Raw genomic sequence first — 19,687 nt, 5'->3', positions numbered from 1 at the left:
GATGACAGACTCTTTCTCAATGTATTTAGTGCTTAGTAGTCAACTTTGATAGTGTTTCATTTGGTGGTATAAATTAGCTAATTAGCTAGAGCTGAACCAATGTACGCCCGCTAATATATGTCCACGGTCGGATCTATTGTTTTTTTTCACACGATATACTTAAATGCTACTACAGTGTATTTCAATCACAATACATTTTTCTATATGGTAACCTTATATGTAAAAACTAGCTTTAGAATATAGTTTCAAAAAAAGCTGATAGATAGAAAAAAACTATGCCGTTATATTGTTATTATACAATTATTTAATTTCAGTTCCGAACGTTATTCTCGTTTCGAACATGTAACTCGTTCATTCTCTGTTTTTTCTTCTTTACAGACTATTATCACTAAAACCCAGAGATTCTTTGATTCGTACTCTCCGTTAATATGTAGTGGATGTGGAGTTTTCATTGAATCTCACTGGACGCTAAGTAGAGTCGCACGGCATATGAAAACCCTTATGATAAGAATCGCAATTTTAGATGTGCCGTTAAACTCGGACCTACCGTTAATACGACTAGCTCTATCTGCAATAGCGTTTACGTTACGTGCCATTTCTACTCCGCCTCAAAGGTCCAATAGAGGGAGAAAGGCAAGGCTCGTCATTGTCGCTATACTTACGAATGCAAATACTTGCCTCGTGATTTTCTTTAAGGTCCATAGGTTTAGTGGTACTGAGAAAAACGTACCTTCAACAAAAACAACGGTGTGTATGGTAAGTAGATATCCAAAATGGAATTCTTTAAATAGAATTGAACAGATTTTTGCGACAGCAATTGGTTTTATGATGTGACGTATGCTGCTATCTGCCGATACGTAAGATAACTACCTAACATTGGTGCTATCAGATAGCAATGTAATGTTTAACGTTTGTGGTGAAGCGCGGGACCACTACCGACTCATCCGTTTATTGATCAGCATGCTCTGGATAGGTTTATAGCCATCCGTATCAATGCCATTGCGGTAAGTTTACCTTAGCTAAGAGCGCAGGCTGCTAGCATCAAAAAAATACGCTCGAAAGATTACCAATCCACGGAGCAGAAGTACAGATGGACACTTTTTGTTCTAGCGTCATCGGAACTGCAGCGCAGTAAAGGACAAAATATGTCTACCATTCAACTTCTCACAGTTACTTAGAGCGAAATTATTGCAATGTGTATATGCAGGATGAACGCGCAAAAGGGAAAAGTATTCTTAACAAAACACCAAATATTATTTACCAAACGTTAAGTCATTATCAAGCTAGCTGAATGAGCACAGAAGTTAACATCGAAAAAAACTTTAAAACATTGAGTTCCATTTAATATATTAGCTAATACTTGCTATACGTTTGTGATACTGAATCTCTTTATTGATTGCTGACCGCTGAAATATTCGGTCGGATACGTCGTGCTGTAACGTGAACATAGCAAAAAGTTCACGTAAATTCCGTCTAGTCACTTCGGATTTCGAAGGGTAGACGATATTGAAATAGGTTTAATCATCCTGATAAAATACGCAACTATAAATTCTCAATAACCACTTTTAAAGAAACTGGTAATTCATTTTCTGAGCTGCAAACATCACGTTTGAATGTCCCAGGTTGTACCTGACCTTCTTTGTTCTGCGATGCACCGTATACAACCCTCTAGGTTTTTTTTCTACATTGGACCTGGAATCTTATTGTCAGCTTTATACTGATCGTCCAAATCGTTCGGCCGTACATTTAGATTAGGCTATTCACTGGAAATATTTAACTAAATAAAACCCACACACGCCCATGTGTCTTGGATTTTTTGTTGAGACCCATGACGTGAGAGGTCACGGAGTCAACCGCAGTCATTGACTAGTTTTTATTTTAGTTCCGAAACAGTGAAAAAAGCATGAGCTGAGGCGGAGTACGGTAGTTCGGATCAGGTTGCCATTTCGTTGCGTAATCACACTGACTCATACTTCGCATGAGACTCTAAGAGATCACTCTATTGTAACGCTCTAACACTCCAATGTAAAGTAATGCGGGCATAAGGGTCGTAATATTCTACACGCCAAGACCATAACTTACGGAGGAGTCTTCGAGCATTTGGAGATCTCCGCCCTCGCTTCCAAACGTCGATGAATACGATTGTTTCGATGAAGTCTCAAACGATTTCACCTCACCGGAGTCGATATGCGTTATCTTGCTCGATCGCGTAGAATAACCTGTTATTCCACCCTCCATTTCCACCTTAAAGCAATGGAAGAAACAGAACAGACGGCTTATTCTAGTAAGGAAGTGCTAAGTCAGCTGTCAACAAGTGCAAATATCGAACGTCGTTATCCTCAGAATGACGAAGTTCACAATTGCTTGACCTCGCACTGCGTGAAGGACTACGATACTGCGCCACATTTTTAGCATTGACTTCCCGCTATAATTTGAACTATAATAAGCTATGGTAAGATTGCCTGGGGCGTATTCAGTCTACAAATGGTAAAAACTAAAACCTTGGATCATTTCGGCAATGTTACACAATTTAAGCAGAATTTGGCGTATGATGAAATCGGTGTCATGATCTTTACGGTGCCAGCAAGAATATTAAATCAGTACCTTCAATATTACGGCACGGCAAAGAGCGTTACGGCATCCGAAATAAGTAATCCGCTATAGGATTTGTGAGAAAAATTGAGGATGCAAAGCACACACAAGAAACGGTGCCGTGTAGGTAATCACGCATTCTTACCCTAAATAGTATATAGTAAACAAGTGCACCTGGATTCATATATACATATGTGTGTTTTTATGGCAATATAAATAATAGATAGTTTCTTAAAAGCTGACAACTTTCAGCTTGCTAAGCATTTATGGGTGAGATTGAATATCTGGATGCTCTCGTGGAAACGCGTTTGTATACTTCAGGTGACCTCATAGTCCGATACGGGGCGTAGACGCTGTTTCACGCTATGGGCCAGTCGCAATACTAACGTAGTGTCTAAGGACAGTATCGAAAGTAAAGCTAAAAACGATCTAGATGTTATCAGTAGCGCTTTTAAAAAATCCACTGACAATATACACTACATTTGTCTCAGATTAGTCTAAATCATAACAGTAATCAGACTAATTCTATTTACTGAACTCTGCCTTTAGACAGCGATTAAAGGAGCGTCGATACAAGCGGCAGTCTTTGTGTCCGAAGTGACGCCTTCACTTTTTGCTGTACTACAGGATCCTGTCTTATATTGCTCTTATATTGCGCCAAATGGAATTGGGGCATGTGATTTTTAGGTAGCCTTACATAGAAGAGTACAGATTAGCTCGGTGATGACGCCACTGGTCGTTATCGAATTTCAGACGACATTTTGAAGCACATAGGTATATTAATGGCCACCATCAGGACTACACTTACAGATTCCATCGCTTTAGAGGGTTAAGCTAATTCTGCAAGACGAAACACACATTCGACCTGGTACATAGCCCTTGTGACCTTGGTCGTCCAATTTAAGGACCGTCCCTGCTAGCACTACGTATAACATGTCCCTTTCATTTAACGAGTACAAGATTCCTACAATACTCTCCCTAACCTCGTGTAAGTTAACAGATGCAAAATGAAGATGCACTCTCAAGAGACGTTTCGTTGTCATTTTCGGTTTGAGGCCACTGTGGTGTCTGCAATATTCCATAAATCTATTTTGTTTTAAATATTGACAATTTGCCGCGATGGCATACGTACATCACAAAGGTGACAGTTAAACAATAATTTTCATTAACTATGTTTTTAATAGGTCACTATGTCGCGCAGTTAGCGATTTTTACCGCATTATCTGATTGAGTAATCTAATAATGTAGTTGGAAGATGAAATAACTCGTTAGCATACCTTTGTTCGCTTTGATGAAAAAGCTTCGTCTGAGGCTTCTTCAGCCAGTTGACGCGAGAAGCGCGATATCGAGTCATCATCGAAGCTCCTGTTACATATAATATTAATGTTGAAAATTTTTACCGAAAGGCCCAATCAGTTTTCGATTCTGATTTAACAACTGATGTAGGTAACTTTCTCATGTAGATTGAGTAGAGCGTAACGTGTCATTTAATGAAATGCTGGAGGGTGACAGATGAAACAGTTAGGGCCGCGATGAGGTATACAGGCCACTGTAGACTTGTACCAGAAAATTCGTAATAAATAAATAAAAATGTATTATATATATATATATATATATTTTTTTTTTTTTTTAAATTTATTTACTATATTATTTATTTTATTATAAAAAGTAAAAACTTAAAAATCCATCAAATAACAAATATGAGTTTAATAATTATGACCAATGTTTGATCTTTTTAAAAAAATTAGATATTTTTGGCACAAATTGTGCATATCGTTTTCGTGCGAATAATTCGGGCTTAGAATTTAACAAACCTGCGTGATAGACCAAAGTCATCGTCATCAGACGTCAAGCGACGACGTGTCGTCGATATCGCTGAAAATCAAGAATTGATATAACATCTAATATTAGGGGGCACGGGTCGTGTCAATTAGATGTTTCGTCCATAAAATTTCATTTACTCAATAGGGAATCAAATAATGGAGTGTAAACTTATTGGACCAAAAGCTTCGTTTGCATTTTCCAACGATATTCCGAGAACTATGTGCATCTGGGCCAGGTAAAGACTTGGAATAGTACAGTCTCCAGAAACTATTTCGATGAACTTGATCTTTTTCTGTGTGGCTCTACCATATTTCATGCTCACTTAACTCAGTTTCCTAATTGAAGTTTTAGGATATAAAGCCCACTAAACATCAATTTTTGTAGATTACCGACTTTCTTTATTTATTGCATATGTATGTACACTATGTATATATCGCACATGTATATCTTGTCCTCTGTACAAGTGCGTTACCAACGAGCATTAAAATATATAGTAAATACACTTGTCGTTCTTGCAGTATTATCCAACAGATAACTGGTGGTATAATTTTTTCTTGCTCTTGAGATTTGATATTTTCTGCTATTACCAAGAGTCAAATGTGAAAGAGGCGTGACTAGATTTTCCTATGGATATTTCGAGCATGTCATAGCTAAAATACTAATTCTTATCACATTTTTTGAAAATTATAATATGCCAAAAACGAACGGAAGCACTTTATTGCAACGGTCTGTTGCGGTGTTTCGGTAGTCCTTATATATATAGCACCATAATGTACATAAAAAAAAGCGCGTCCTTTAGAGCTAGCCAAATCTAATTTCGAATTTTCGTATGATTTTATGTCGAATATTTTTGCGGAGTGTATCGGAGAGTTTTTTTTAGAAGAGTTTAAGCGTTTTTCGTCTTTCTATTTCGACTACAATAATTTATTTTGCACCTAGTTGTCATTTCTATATATTTGAATATTATAATGATCTGAAAAGCGTAAAATGATAGATTGAATAACTGGTCTATAAACTTACTTGAGGTGGTAGTCGCAGGTTCATCAGAGCCACTGATAAGTGTTCGAGTTATCCGGGTAGAACGGCTCACGGATGACATGAGGTTTTCATCGTCGATGCTAGCTCTACTACGGAACGATGAGCGCCGCACGGAGCTCGAATCCTCTGTTTCAATAATAGGCAACAAGAATATAATAATAAGGTACGTTAGGGATGGGAAGTGTGCATTTAATAAATATGATCCGTATACCTTGCATATATATGTAGCTACTAGCATAACTGCCATTGTTATACCTACTAAAAACAATGGTCCTTCACAAACCAATCTTTCACAAGAGACAAGCCATGTAAAATATCGCTGATTATCAAATTCATTGTTAAGTGAAACTCTCAATCTACATTTCTGCATGTCTTCCTTTATCTTCATAGTTTTTCCAATCGTTTTTGTCATTTACGTCTTTACACGAATTTCAGTTGAATAGACAACTAGACGTTCTGTTTTAAGAATACCTACTAGAAGTGATCAATCGAACATTGGTTACTGTTTAGAGTCCATATCGTTAAAGGTGTATTAATTCAATGAATGAGAAAATGAAGATAATGAAATAGGAAATGAAGATTTGTACTAATTCACCACTTTACTAGGTATTAAAATCTAAATACAAATTAACTGACAAAAGCCCACTATATCCTTGCGCTCCGTATCACCCAAGCGTACAGGATTGATTAGTACGTTTGTAGCCCTGATCCTAGCGGAAACGATGTCTTAGGACCTAAAGATTGGTAAATGATGACAGTTATTGAAAGACTCTACTAGTAGTACAAACTTACGATATGTAACGCTGGCTACAGTGTGAGAAAGAATACTAAAGGGAAAACCGAGAGACGCGGACTGACATACAATGTGGTCCCGTCCTTGTACAGAATAGCTAAGGCTAATACTAATGCTGTAGCAGCGGTGTCGAAAATGATGCAGAGTACATTGCCATGCGCGCTTCGCTTGCGTACATGTGCGAGGCGGCTGAATAATGGCATCTAGGGCAAGACCTGGCAAGATTTAGCGGGAACCACTGACCAGCCAACGAATGTACTAAAACGCTAGATAAAGACGGCCCCGCAGTACATTATGGAACCTGATTCCTATTATACCTTAGCAGCAGAGTCTGATTAACTTAATGCGTTAACGTTCATGGGAAAAGAAAATATCCCAAACGATTTTGCCCTTAAGATATCGTGAATCTTCACTAGTATCTATTCGACGATCCCAACTTACCCTCTCCAGTGCTGCTGTATTTATACGAGCTCGAAGTGTAGCGGTATGACATAGTGGAGCCTGGTGTACTTTCTGATGTTGCTCGAGCTGTTGGTACTACCGTGAAGCTGGATGATGTCGTTGTACGTTGGTGTTTCGACTGATGCTGCGCGGTAACAGTGGAACCTCCGCGTTGAGGCGCGCTGGACGCCTCGAGGACGCTGGGCGGCCAAACGCTTCCTTTCTGTTTAGTGAGAAACGCGAGTCGGAACACAAATGGCTAGTATTAATAAAGAGTTTACTTGATTTTTATATTTTAAGGCGAAGTGAATTTCGTCAAGGCATTATTCGAGGAATGAAGAGGTACGATTTTCCTGCAAAAAAAAACAGACGTATGTACGCAAACGCTGTTCGTCTTTGTTTTATCGCTTATCTACATTTAAGACACGAGCTAAGTAACAAAAAACGCTTTTGATAGTTCACCCACAGCTATCCCTCCACGATTGAAAACTGCAAATATTTAATTGAAGTTTTACCTTGTTTACAGAGGAAAAACAAGAGTCTAGCACAACCCTAGTGGCTTATTATATACCCGTCCATTAATGCTATCCTAAGGTAAACCTTGCTGATTGAATCACGTAAGTTGCCTGTGTGATGTTATTGTGATATATGGACTTGTTTCGCATAGACTATAACCTATAGTATAGTGTTCGTGTTTTGTGTACACTAGTATACACCTTTAGGCGTACATATTTCTGCATACCGATTACATTATCAGTATTCATAGCAATCAAATTATTCAAGGAAGGCACTCTATATTCTACGCTATTCCATAAGGCTCGACTCTAGATAACGACTGCGTAGTAAATACCAACAAGACCTCGTTGGCGAAACACGGCTTAATCAGCGTTATCCATCACAAAAGTATTTGATCATGTTTATCAATCATTTCGATTACTTCCATGATTTAAACGAAGGCGATAGGTGGCGCAGCGGCCAACAAGCCCTCAATAACGATGTTCGGTGGCAAATAATAGGTTCACAAAAGAGCAACTGTTGAAGAGCTAACAGAGCGCTAGTGTTGATGTTTACATAGTAAGGTGAGTACATTTAACGTATATTAAAATACCATTTTTCGATTTATAGCTTTGCCATATATTATACAATACTTTTGATCCTATTGAAAACAATTTTATAGATTTTTTCAATTTTTTTTTGCATTTCCATTTTGCTGTGGTCTACTAACGTTTGCAAATTTACTAGTCGCTAGCTTCGTATACAAATTACTACGTGATTTGTATCGTAACCCATTCTATGCAACAACAATTAAAGACCTAGATGATTGTTTATTTTTATTATTTATTAAAATGTGAATGAAAGCTCTCGCGGTTATGATACCAGTGTTTTCTTAATTTTATAATTTTTTTTAGAATTTGTTCTTTGACAAACATTTCTGTAGTACTTTTTGAGGAGGCGAGAAGATCTTTATTAAAGAACTTCTATGAGGAGAACATAAGCTCATTTTCATCACAAACAATAGGAGGTCACGACAATTTCAGCACTTTAACATGACCCACACAACTATGCATTAATATATTCGATCAGATCTATCGCGTTTCGACCATAAATGTGGCTGTATTTCCCGTAAGGTATACTCGAAAGGTCTAGTTCCATGGAGCCACTGCGTAGGTCGAAAAACGCAGCTCACGAAAATTCACCGCGACAAGAGGCGATTGCATGCATATGGGCCTGTTTTTGGAAACAACGGTCAAGAATCCTATGAGAAATATTTTATCGATCTTGTTCTCGGCTATGGCTACATCGCCGTCGGTAAATTAATGTTGTCAAGTCCAAGTCATGCTAAGTGAAGACACAAATTTCAGCAAATTAGCCCCGTGATGGACCCATAAGACCTTGGGCAATATAGGAAAACCTTGGCTTTACGATCGTTTATGAACACTTTTCGTTTTCGTAATATCACGATGATATTATATATGGCGTAGTTGAGAGCCTGTTAAATGGTTCTTGCAGATTGATTTTTTTACCTTTATGACCACAATAGGTTTGCACTTTCGTTGCCCCGTAATATACTATTAATAAGCGAAAAACCATTATGTTGTGTAAATAGCGTATTAATCTTTCATGACGAGTTGACTCTTATAGAATTACATGAATCCTGAACTATACCAGGTCAAACAGCCAAACAGGCAAGCGAATTATTCGTCTATCATGGATACCTAAAGAACCTTCGCCAGCATGGGACGAGTTCTCAACGATTATGAGACACTCATTTGTATCTTCAGATTAAAACTGGTGCCTCCCAACTGTTGGCCGTGAACGAAACGGGGGCAAAAGATACTTGAATGTGCGTGAATTCAGCACTCTAAAACTTAAAAATCACCTTTCGGAACGTCCTCGACCGCTCGAACTAAGTATAACGTTCGCTCTCATCTGCTATAGCTGTTCCAGTTCACGTTTCTGGTAAATCAAATACATGCATAGCAACTTTTTGATGCCGTTCTATAGCTAGACCGAAACAAAATAAGGACTATGTGAGTCGTATCATTATGTGTGGTAGTGGATTCAAGGTATATAATAGAATAGATTGCCGCCATTTATCGTACAGCTTACATGTATATTATGTGGCGAAATAACATTGTACTTAATGGGGCCGGCGGCTTGCTAACAATAGCTACATCCTATTGAGTACTTAGGGCGGTGTCACGAATAGTCTTGTGTGGGTTTCAATTGTTACATGTTACAAGTGGGTTACGGTGATACTACTTCCAAAAAACCTATACAAAAACTGCTTTGATAAATCTATTGTGAAAAAAAGGCATTCTCTGCAGTAATCTCGTCTGAAGCCAGGCCTAAATTTTTATCTACCAATTTTGACTAAGATTGTAACTTACCACACAACACGACTTGTAATTTGGGTATCGTATACAGCAGAATCAATCATACACAATCCTGTTGCTTATGATAACCAAGTTCTGAGATTCCACTATTTACTTGCTTGATGTTATCAGAAGTACTTGCCCCCAAATCACTATACGCACCCAATATGTAAGTATATATTTTATTTTCTATTTATGTATTCTAATTATTGTTCCTTGCTTGGATATCTATTGACCTGAGTATCCAACAGGGGAATCACAGGTTGAAGTGGCCGACAGATGAGTTGACTGTTTCTCAACCCAATAATGAACGACTCTTTTGTATATATATATATATATATATGTATATATATATACATATATATAAGGCTACGCTCAATTTACACTTAAACCATTCATTTTTGTTGTCTTCCGCAACGCGACACTTGCCGACCTTGTTGCCCGTTTCTGAATAGAGGCCAAGTGCAATGATCTCTAGTCGTTGAATCATTCTGGATTGCGTCATGTTGTACCTGCTCCGCTATCGGAAGGGAAGAAGCAAGCCCGAAATTTGCCTATCCACCAAAGACAATCCTATCTGGTGATTTCCTATTTTGGCCTTTTTGCCAATTCTGGATAATAGGAAATCACCGAAAAGACGAGGAAAAAGGCAACCACAATTGCATTAGCGTTCCTCTTAACCACCGTAGCAAGACTAGCGGGAATAGTGGCAACGGCAATAGCGCAATCTGTACATTGACACAAATTTACTGACATCATGTCAACTGTTACAGACTCTCAATGAAGAAAGATTAGATCTTGTGAAGAAGACCCAGTCAGCCCTGATATAGCCGCATAGCGCAAGCTAATGTTTGCTTGCTCTTCATAAGAAAGCAGAATCTGGGTCTTAACTTTAAATACCAATCCCAGGTTAATACCATTCTACCACAACTGAACTGGAAGGGCTACAGACGCACGCTTAGTCAGACTGACGCATAAACACAGCTAGGATGAGACACGCGGCCAGTCACAGGTGCCGCAGGTTTCTATTGCACAAATAAAGACATTGTCAGGGAGAATGAACGACAAAATAGATCTGTGTGCGTGTGACTTTACCATTCTTGGGCTTCATATTGCTGACTACAGGCAGGCTTTCACTTGCTGCCGGCTGCAGCTGATAGATGTGAGCGGCCATTTAAAAGGTATGTGTTGGTCGTCGATTTTTTTGGCCTGTTGTGCGATTTGCCTCCATGTCGCCTACGTGCGAGTCGAGAGAGGAGATTTCCTCGTATAGAAAGAACGATAGAATAAGAAAGCACGCGCAACGAGCACGAGCTTTGGTTCTTGTTGTTACCTCACCAGAGAGTGCATCAGTGAACGGAATGAATCATATAGAAATCATGTAGTCAGAGATTTTTCGTAGAATCAAAGATTACAATTGCCACTTATCGAATAAGCTGAGTGAACACGAATAAACTGGAGTTGAATAGGGCTTGATAAGCCCTAATCAGTCCCACAAAACTAAGGTTTACCGCTTGACATTGATTTTTCGATGTTGTGATATACTAGTGGATAACTAAAATACGTTTCGCACAACATTTATTCTATTGCGCAACTACTATTGACTTTTTACAGTTTAGTGCTTTTAAATTTGAAATAGAAGCGAATTACATCCAAGAATCTTCGAGATTGGGGTCAGTTATTGCAGACTCTGATACGCACCAACCGAATCTTATTCAGTGGCAAGGACTACCACTTTACCTAAATTACCTGAATCAAATATATCCCTACCCCCTTTTAGAACAAACGGATATCTAATGTCTATATATATATATATATTTAAATAGCCCTCGCATTCAGCCACTTTTTCTGAAACATATCTTAAATTTGGTCTGCGGGGTCAACTGGATAATCTGGGGCATTCCAGATCTTACTGCAACAAACCCAAATATGTTAACGTAGAGCTCAGTGCCTGCAAAATGTTTAAATTATTATTCTAAATCGATCTCAAGTTACTATTTTGTTTCGAACACAAACCCGTTTCCTCTACAAAATCGAATGTATGCGTTTCGAAGAAAATCTATTTACGCAATAGAGTTTATTTTTAGTAAAAATTAAGTAATTAGGATTATCCAGACTAAATAGGATTTATCCAGAGTTCAGGAGCGATCCTATAGTATGGTAGTATGATTAGTGATGACATCGATAAGACTTGTAGACAGTCAAACGTCAATTTACCGTGAACAAAACTTCGAAACTTGGTGAAAAGCCACGCATTTATCGAAACGGACGAAGATTTTTTACGCTATTTTGGCTGATGAAGCCAAATCAGCTGATAGGGTGCCGAAGAGAGGATATTTTTCGACTAAAAAAAAACTCATTTAGCATGGTCATTGTAGTCACTTTAGACGCTTGAAAACGCTCTTGGAAAGCTTCTTCAGCTAGAGGCGATTAAACACGATTTTTCTTCTGGAAGTGTATAGATTGCAACTATTAGATGGTTTCATATTAAGCTAATCGCTCCCCTGGTAAACCGACTCAGACCGTAACTACTGTATTTCACAAGGACTGTGTATGTTTTTGTTTTTCGTACTTTTCTAAATCAATGAAAAACACTTAAACAGGACATAAGACCCGTAATGATAATCCACGTACTGTGCACATTTTGGTCACGAGCAAGCCGATGTAAATTAATATAGTTACAGTTCGTTACCAATATTTTATAGACATGTACTTCCCGATTATTAAGTTTATTTAATTACTCAATTTATAACCGCAGCGGACCTGCGTTCATTCAACAAACTGTTGGCCCTAAAGCATGTAACTCACAAAAAAGGTATCCAGTCGATCCCTTTGTTTTCCTCTGTGTTCCGCCTGCATCATGCACTGTGCTTTTTCCAACAAACATAAAAAACGAATAGTTTATAGTTATGGACGTTTATATAAAGTGAAATAGTCACTAGGGCGTATGCATTTTCGTAAGTAGAACGTATGAAGAAGTATTCAAAGCGTTACAGCGTCGCGACTACCTATACAAACAACCATCCATGATCACACTCAGATACGTACTTCCCCACACCTAACACGGTCCTTCTCGATTGATTTGCGCTTTCGTCGCGCACTCATAAGGTAGACACGTGACCCCCCTCCTCTTGTTTAGTCGCTAGTTTTGCTGCATAAGGCCGTTTACAAATTGTGCCTACATAGCTACATTCAGTGTTACAGAAAAGGTATGGGTTTTCGCGCACGTGAAGGTGTAGCAACTCCCGGGTGTCGAGCTCTCGCACGCCGAAATGCCCACTGCCACAACAAGATGAATATGGTTGACCCACCTGTCTGCTACGACTGTCGCAGGGTTTCTTTCTGCAGCTATTATTGCAACATGATGGCAGGTAAAGACGATTGCAGCAACAGTGGTAACATCAGGAAGCAACTCGACTACTTCGCTGCAATAGGTGCTGCTGCTGCTGCTGCTGACTCGCGATGAGTGTTCAGCAGTTTGAGACATAACCGGAACGTATGTCGGCCCATCGCTTACGAGGGCTGCCTTTCTGAACGCTCTTTCATAGACACTAGCGACCTACTACTATGCTAATAGAACGCCATTGGTGAGACTCGTACCTAAAGGCCACGACACACCGTCGCTTGGGTATACGAATTTTGCGGCATTATGTGGCCGGTAAAATAATTCACTAATACGGGACACTTCCCATGTATACACGTAGATGAAATAGATAGTCCGTAGTACGGTCCAGGTAGAACTATTCTGCATGTGGATCCATGCAACGATAGTAGTCGATGACGAAAGTTGGCAACGAACGATCATAGGAATCAACTGCTATTGAGAACTAAACGCAAAAAAAGGTGACGATCGGATATCTAGTTCAATAAGTGAATACGACTTCATTATAGCAGCTTGATATGCGTGTATTGCTAAGCAATTCCCGTTTTGAGTACTGAGCTCGTTGCATGTCGGCAGGACCAAAAAAAATCATGAGCCTAAAAAAAATTATAACTAGTAGTATACGCAACGTACTACGGAAATACTGTCTATGTGTCTTTTCTTGTCATTTTTAGCAGTAATCTTTCATGTTTACACCGTTACGCATCGGAAAATTTGTTGATGAAGTCATGGTAACCCATGGAAATACTGGTATCCTGGATACGATATCCACTCCCATAGGGTTTGCTAAGAGATTTGTGATTTTACACAGACTCATACTAGGCCTACACAGAAATTAGTAACTTTAAAAATCCAGTCGGCCTGTACAATTGGCAAATCAATCTGGAAACATCCGCTCCGACAGCGCCATGATCCATTAAGCTGCGATGACACGCAGCGGTCTTTAGCGCTACACACGTCTCGTTACAACTCCATGGACCAATGGATTGATATTTATGTAAGCCTTAATTTGCGAATAATTAGCACCTTTTGTGACATTACGGAGGGGCCAGATATGAAAAACCGAATGTTTCGCTACAACTTTGAAATAAACATAATTGCTACTAATTATTTTTATTGAGCTTTATTACGCGCACGTTGCAAACGACGAAAATCTAAACGATAATTGAAAATGTCAATCAGATAGCTAAATAACAACCTCACCGTGATTAGGCCCACTCCAAGACCTACTGGCGTATTTGGTAATGCACTGTAAACCCGCCGTGTCTTGGCCTGTTGCAGCAGAATAGGTATCCTTCGTAACACTGCTTTCACACCAACCACCTGACCGATCTCCAGCTAACCAGAGGAACTCACAAAATCGATCATTAGCACTAGCCGTAGATACATTGATAAGGTGAATCGGCGATGACACGTACCTCCCGTGGACACCGAGCTGGTTAAGGCTGGCGCTCAGAATTTATCCTCCGAAGAAGTATATTCCACACCTTTACGTCTTGCTGTGTACGTCCCGCAACAACGATCAAAATGTCGGATGACTGGACGTACCGGTCGCCTTGGACCGCCCAATGTGTGTTGCCCGACGTTGTCCTATCGGAGTGAACGCTGGCCCGCTTAACAGCTTGCAATTCTTAGCCGTCCCGGGGTCCAGCAGGCCTCCTCTCGACTCGATGCAACGATGAGCCTGGCCTACCGGAGAGTTGGCCCCGAGATTGGTTGATCTGCCGCGCTGCTACGATCTGGTCTTACGATCACCGGGTGCTGGTACTGAGTAAGGCCTTAAGGGCAAAACACGGAGAGTGCCGCCACCTTGCGGCTAGTCTGAATGTAGGCCAATGATGAGAGTCTAGCCGAATGGCCGATCAACACTGGTCGACAGCAGTCGCTAACGTTGGCAACAGTCGCCAGAACATGGCAGGCAAGACCACGCACAGGGGCCCCGGCCAGATTCGCCAATGCTGGGACGAAAGTGGCTAGTAATGGGATGTCTCTTGGGCTAGTAGGCTCACAGCCAGATTATACAGGAAGGCTGTAGCAGGGTAGATTGCGTTTACTTTGGTGTTAGAGTAAGCGCTTTAGTCTACGTGCAACGGTCAAAAGGAAAAAATACAAGACGCGCTCTATTTTCGGAGCTTTAGTATGTGCCTGTCCCATTGTGTCTGATTTTGGAAAGGCTGTGTGTAGTACTGGCTAACAGGCAATAATGGCAACGTTTGCAATGGTTCGCGAGTCACCGCCAACACTAACGATAAGACTGCGAAGACAGAAGTCATTTAGGTGAAGGGAGGTTTGCCTGCATTTGTCGTACTATCATCAGACAGATGACAAAACGGGACACCGAAGAAGCGGAACTTCAGCACCTACGTTTTGAATAATGCACGACACAAACATTATCTGGCTTGAATCGAACGAGGCGTAATAACTGCTCGCCGCTTCCGTAGCTGTTGCCTCTACCGTTGTTTGTTGTCGGCGATTTAAAAGGCAACGGTGCGGCATTCCGTACCGCAACTTTTGCGAAAGAGGAAAACAACTAGCCAACGTCTACCTGTCAAAAGCATTAATAAAGGAAATCTTGGCTCAACTACTATTCATATATACTACTATTTCATGACATAGTCTATGCTGTATGCCAGTTGAATGCTACAAATATGCAACCCAATTAACGTATAATTTTTACGGGAAAACGAGAATATTCAACGACTCATAATAAGCCATTTGACATAATCGACGACAATAGATCAGTTATTAGCGGTTGGCTTTTTTGGTTGGACAATATGCAATTAAAGATAATAACTTATTTACAGAGCAAGGTTGAAAAAATTTACCAAAATTCCACTAACCTTCGGAGTTAATGAGTCATAGACTTGGCTTTTAATTTGCTCGCCGTACGCAAATAACCTCACATGTCCCTATACTAAAATTTGTCCTATTGGATTTGCTGCCCGTAAGTTGGCAACCGCCTTGTCCTGCGAAATCTGAATCTTATAATTCATTCAAACTGGCGATCATTCGGTTAAATGTTATACATTGCTCTGCAGTAAGGTGGAATGAGCCGTTATGACGAAAATATTGGCGCGTAGCTATAGAGTTTGGTAAATAGTCATGCTTGTGTGAGTAACTCTCTGCTTGGTCAGTACGGCGCCATAGTTGGTCGGCATTTGTTTGGGCCGTGAACTCGCTTAGAAGCTCTTGATTTGCCGTTCGTGCAAAGGAACTGTTCTAGTAGAGTTTTCGAAGGGCTGAACCCATGTCATCGGTCAACTATTCAAGAGCGTGACAAAGACGTGTCTATAACAGCCATTGAGCGGCCGGTAATAATGATTGTTGCCTCAGTGTCTTCGGTCGCACTTCAATTTAGACACGCCGTTTTCCTAATGTTAGGAAGAATCAGCCCTTTTGCCACGTACCACCATTACTTTTTCAGTTACTCTCCGACCAATGTACACAGATATGAGTACAACTATGCATTAGGATAGAATATATGGAGATAGGAAAATTAGTTGTTGTATTAGTATGTGCTCTTCATGAGGACGTCATTTAGCATATAATATACACATAAACTTGTTGATATATTCATTAAAGGATGACCTCGGATGAGCATCACACATCATTCGACTAAGTATAAGATAATCAGAGAAAATCTCGCAGCAATATTTATTGCAAACTAGGTATGACAAAAATAGGTTTCGCTTACAAATCGAAGACAGGGAATACAACGGTGCTGCTTTCAGGTCCGGACAAAATAATCAGTTAACACCTACCTAGTAAAAGCAGCGCCGTTGAAGGTAAAGTCAAAAGGAAAATCACACACAGTTCTTATTTTTAGTGTTGAGTCAAGGCGGACGGTAAACCTCGAGGCAGGACCCTCGGTTCGAAGGGTTTCCCACGCTACCGACCTTACCAAATGCCACAGAGCGTCTTGGGCTTCACTAGTTTGTCGTTTTCAACCGCTCTCAATACACCCACAACCGACAAACTTCAATGGTACATCTGGAATTCCTCGATCTGTTGGTCTCAGATACACCGCCTGCAAACTCAAATTAAGCCAATGGAAAAATCGCCCACCTCGAGTATATTACAGCTAACAAGAAACCAAATTCCAACGCTGCATTTTTTTCCTGCGTCTACAGATAAATAAATGAAACGTTGGGCAGGCTCGAAGTGTGTCGAAGCGACAGTACTTGCGTCTATAAAGGAGTACAAAAAAATATCATTTGTTGGTATAATCGTGTCTAGAATGATGGCGGCTTCACGTGCGTTATGCCCACTTTTACGTTTCGCAAACTAAGTCTCTCTGGGATCAGCATCTGAGGTCTTCCTTCATCAAACGATAGCTTGGTATGGAGGGGTGTACCGGCCTCGTTACGGAACCGTTTCATTTTAGAGTAGTCCTTTAGCGTACACCGTCATAGAAGGTAAGTTTGAAGCTGAGAATTCACTTTTCTTCAAGCAATTGAACAGCCAATTTGTAATGTAAAGCCTGTAATGAGCGAAGTCAGCGAACCCACCGGCCGTTTCGTTTGTGGAACATGAGAAAGACGATCGAATTTCTATCGATCAATTGACTCAACTGGGTAGTAGAGTCCTATAGGACTGGTGCACAAAAATGGCGCAACATATCCCCAGTCTGAGGTTATTATTACTTCTGTAAAAGTGTGCACGTTATTCCATTCGCTGAAATACTTGGTTCGTTCATCTGGGAAGTGAAAATTCGAAACGGAAAACTATTATATAAATTGACAGCTATAAGGACAAGTGTAAAGCTGCGTCCTGGATAAAATGTCGATTTTTCGGTGAATAATCCAGATTTGGCTCGAATTGTTGGATTAACCATACTTGAAAATGGCATCATTTAATACTAAAAGAATACACTCTACAGTCGCCAATTGATTAAACAAGTGAGAGAACAGAGCTCTGAATCCTTTTATTTCTGATCGCTAATAATGAACTGTAAGCGAAAATTAATACAGTGAGTAAATTTCTCTTCTTTTGTCACAATTAAACTTTTGCCACACAACGAGTATCACCGGCACGAATAGAAAGGTTAAAAAATCTGAATTTAATTTCTGAAATTTTGGCCAAAAATTTTATTGCAGATTGCTTGGCGTGTGTTTTTGAGCCCCATAACAAACTTGCGTCTGTAGTAATACTCCATTCGTAGACTAATCGTACCCATTTATTGATAAGCACGATAGATTAATGAAGCAAAATAGATCTTTGAGAATGCGTTTAACTAATAATGCTAGCTTACCAATTCGCATTGTGCAGTCTTGTCGCGTAAGGCCACGGATTTCGACATAAGTATGGAACTGGAATGTGCGGCCGCTGAAGAAAAGCCCTTATCCTTGTTGCTTCCGTCCTCAGTATCATCATCTTCTGGAATGTTTTGTTGGCCTAGTGGAAAAAAGTCACCTTCCCCTGGCACAACCGCATCGCTTCCTTCTATAGAACAAAATATAAACTTAACATAAGTTATATACCTATATAACTAAATGCAAGTTGCCGAACTCGCAGTCAAGAGGTCCAATCGAAACTGTGATTTTTTCCAAAGAACCTGAGTTTTTACTTGGCTACGTCTGACCAGCGTGGATATTATTCGAGATGGGCTCCATCGGGTAACTGATCGTAAGTCCAGCGTGATGTCGCGATGTGGCGCTATGCGATAGTTAAATCACCTACCGAATGACGGTTGTCGAGTCTTTCGCTGCCAATCACGATGAGGTGAATGCCTATAAGGCAGAAATCCGCTGCCAGAAGGTGAGACTAGCTCTTCGTTAAGTAAAGTTCCGATTGAAGACCGCGCTGATGATATTGTTGAGGTCTGCAAATATATAAAATTATATATGTATGACGCATGTATAAAAGTCATATTTAGATTATATAACTGCTGTATAACGAGTAACGTACTGGAGCATCAAAACATGAAAAAGCGATACCTGAACGGCAGTAGCAACGGCTGCGACCATAACCAAAAAACGTGAGCGGTGCGTTCTGCTCTAAAAGAGCCACAGGTATCGCGGGTTCATTGCTCACTGATGCAATGGATTGGATAATCAACAACCGACACAAAGTAATCTGATATATAGCACTTTACAACAGGGCTGATAACCCACAATGTAAGCCTGCTGTTCGCAGATTCCGATGGGAAACTGAGTAGTGTGTCAGGTAAGCCTGTTACTGAAATACGAATGAGAATTCTAGCCGAAGCATCATCACAACGGACACCCAACGATCTTCTTTGAGCTACAAATCGAATAGCGCTGTGCTTAAGGATGCATGCAGCGACCCCCATTCGTTTGCAGGTTTTCGTTGGCGGTCGGAAACGACAATCCAAACCAACTAGGTCGTTTAGATAGCTAAGATCTAGGCTTTTACCTAGAATAGCTGCTTTTATCGATAACACTCTCTAAAAAGTTTTTCTTATTAGCGTGGATTCACTTTCAAGAAACTAACGTTCGCGTTTAAGTTGAACTGCTGGCACACTTCAGTGGTCCACGGACCGCATTTATCTCAGAATGCTCAAAAACGGGGTTCAAAAACTTTTGAAGTTTGCAAAGATTGTTTGGATTTACTACTGCTTCGGCCTCTTAATTTTTCGTTTACTCAATGGCATGGTAACTGTGACCACTTTGTGCCAGCCACAAAACGCTAGCTTTAGACGGTTACGTTGTTTGTAAAAGAGGAGAACTTGCAACATTTCGCCCATGCCGAATACCTGCGAAGAGACTCTGAAAATTCGTT

General features: G+C 40.1%; 1 protein-coding gene across 12 annotated transcripts in view; it reads right to left on the bottom strand.

The window, feature by feature from the left end:
* Positions 1–19,687, bottom strand: part of LOC111272779 (protein Obscurin) — a 91,841-nt gene that overhangs the window by 60,537 nt on the left and 11,617 nt on the right. For 11 of the 12 annotated variants that reach the window (XM_022854405.2, XM_086973397.1, XM_086973407.1 and 8 more), the window contains exons 9-15: positions 18,626–18,767; positions 18,198–18,388; positions 6,689–6,911; positions 5,437–5,580; positions 4,407–4,467; positions 3,870–3,957; positions 2,083–2,244 (exon numbers count right to left, since the gene is read on the bottom strand). In XM_022854405.2, the coding sequence (XP_022710140.2) occupies positions 2,083–2,244; positions 3,870–3,957; positions 4,407–4,467; positions 5,437–5,580; positions 6,689–6,911; positions 18,198–18,388; positions 18,626–18,767 (1,011 nt within the window). Of the gene's footprint in view, positions 1–2,082; positions 2,245–3,869; positions 3,958–4,406; positions 4,468–5,436; positions 5,581–6,688; positions 6,912–14,364; positions 14,783–18,197; positions 18,389–18,625; positions 18,768–19,687 lie in introns of those variants that run through there. The other variant, XM_086973415.1, reaches the window with a different exon arrangement.

This window comes from Varroa jacobsoni, unplaced genomic scaffold (assembly GCF_002532875.2).
Source record: "Varroa jacobsoni isolate VJ856 unplaced genomic scaffold, vjacob_1.0 scaffold_192, whole genome shotgun sequence".
NCBI lineage: Eukaryota > Metazoa > Arthropoda > Arachnida > Mesostigmata > Varroidae > Varroa > Varroa jacobsoni.
Note: the sequence above shows the minus strand (reverse complement) of the source record. Positions and strands in the feature narration are given on the sequence as shown.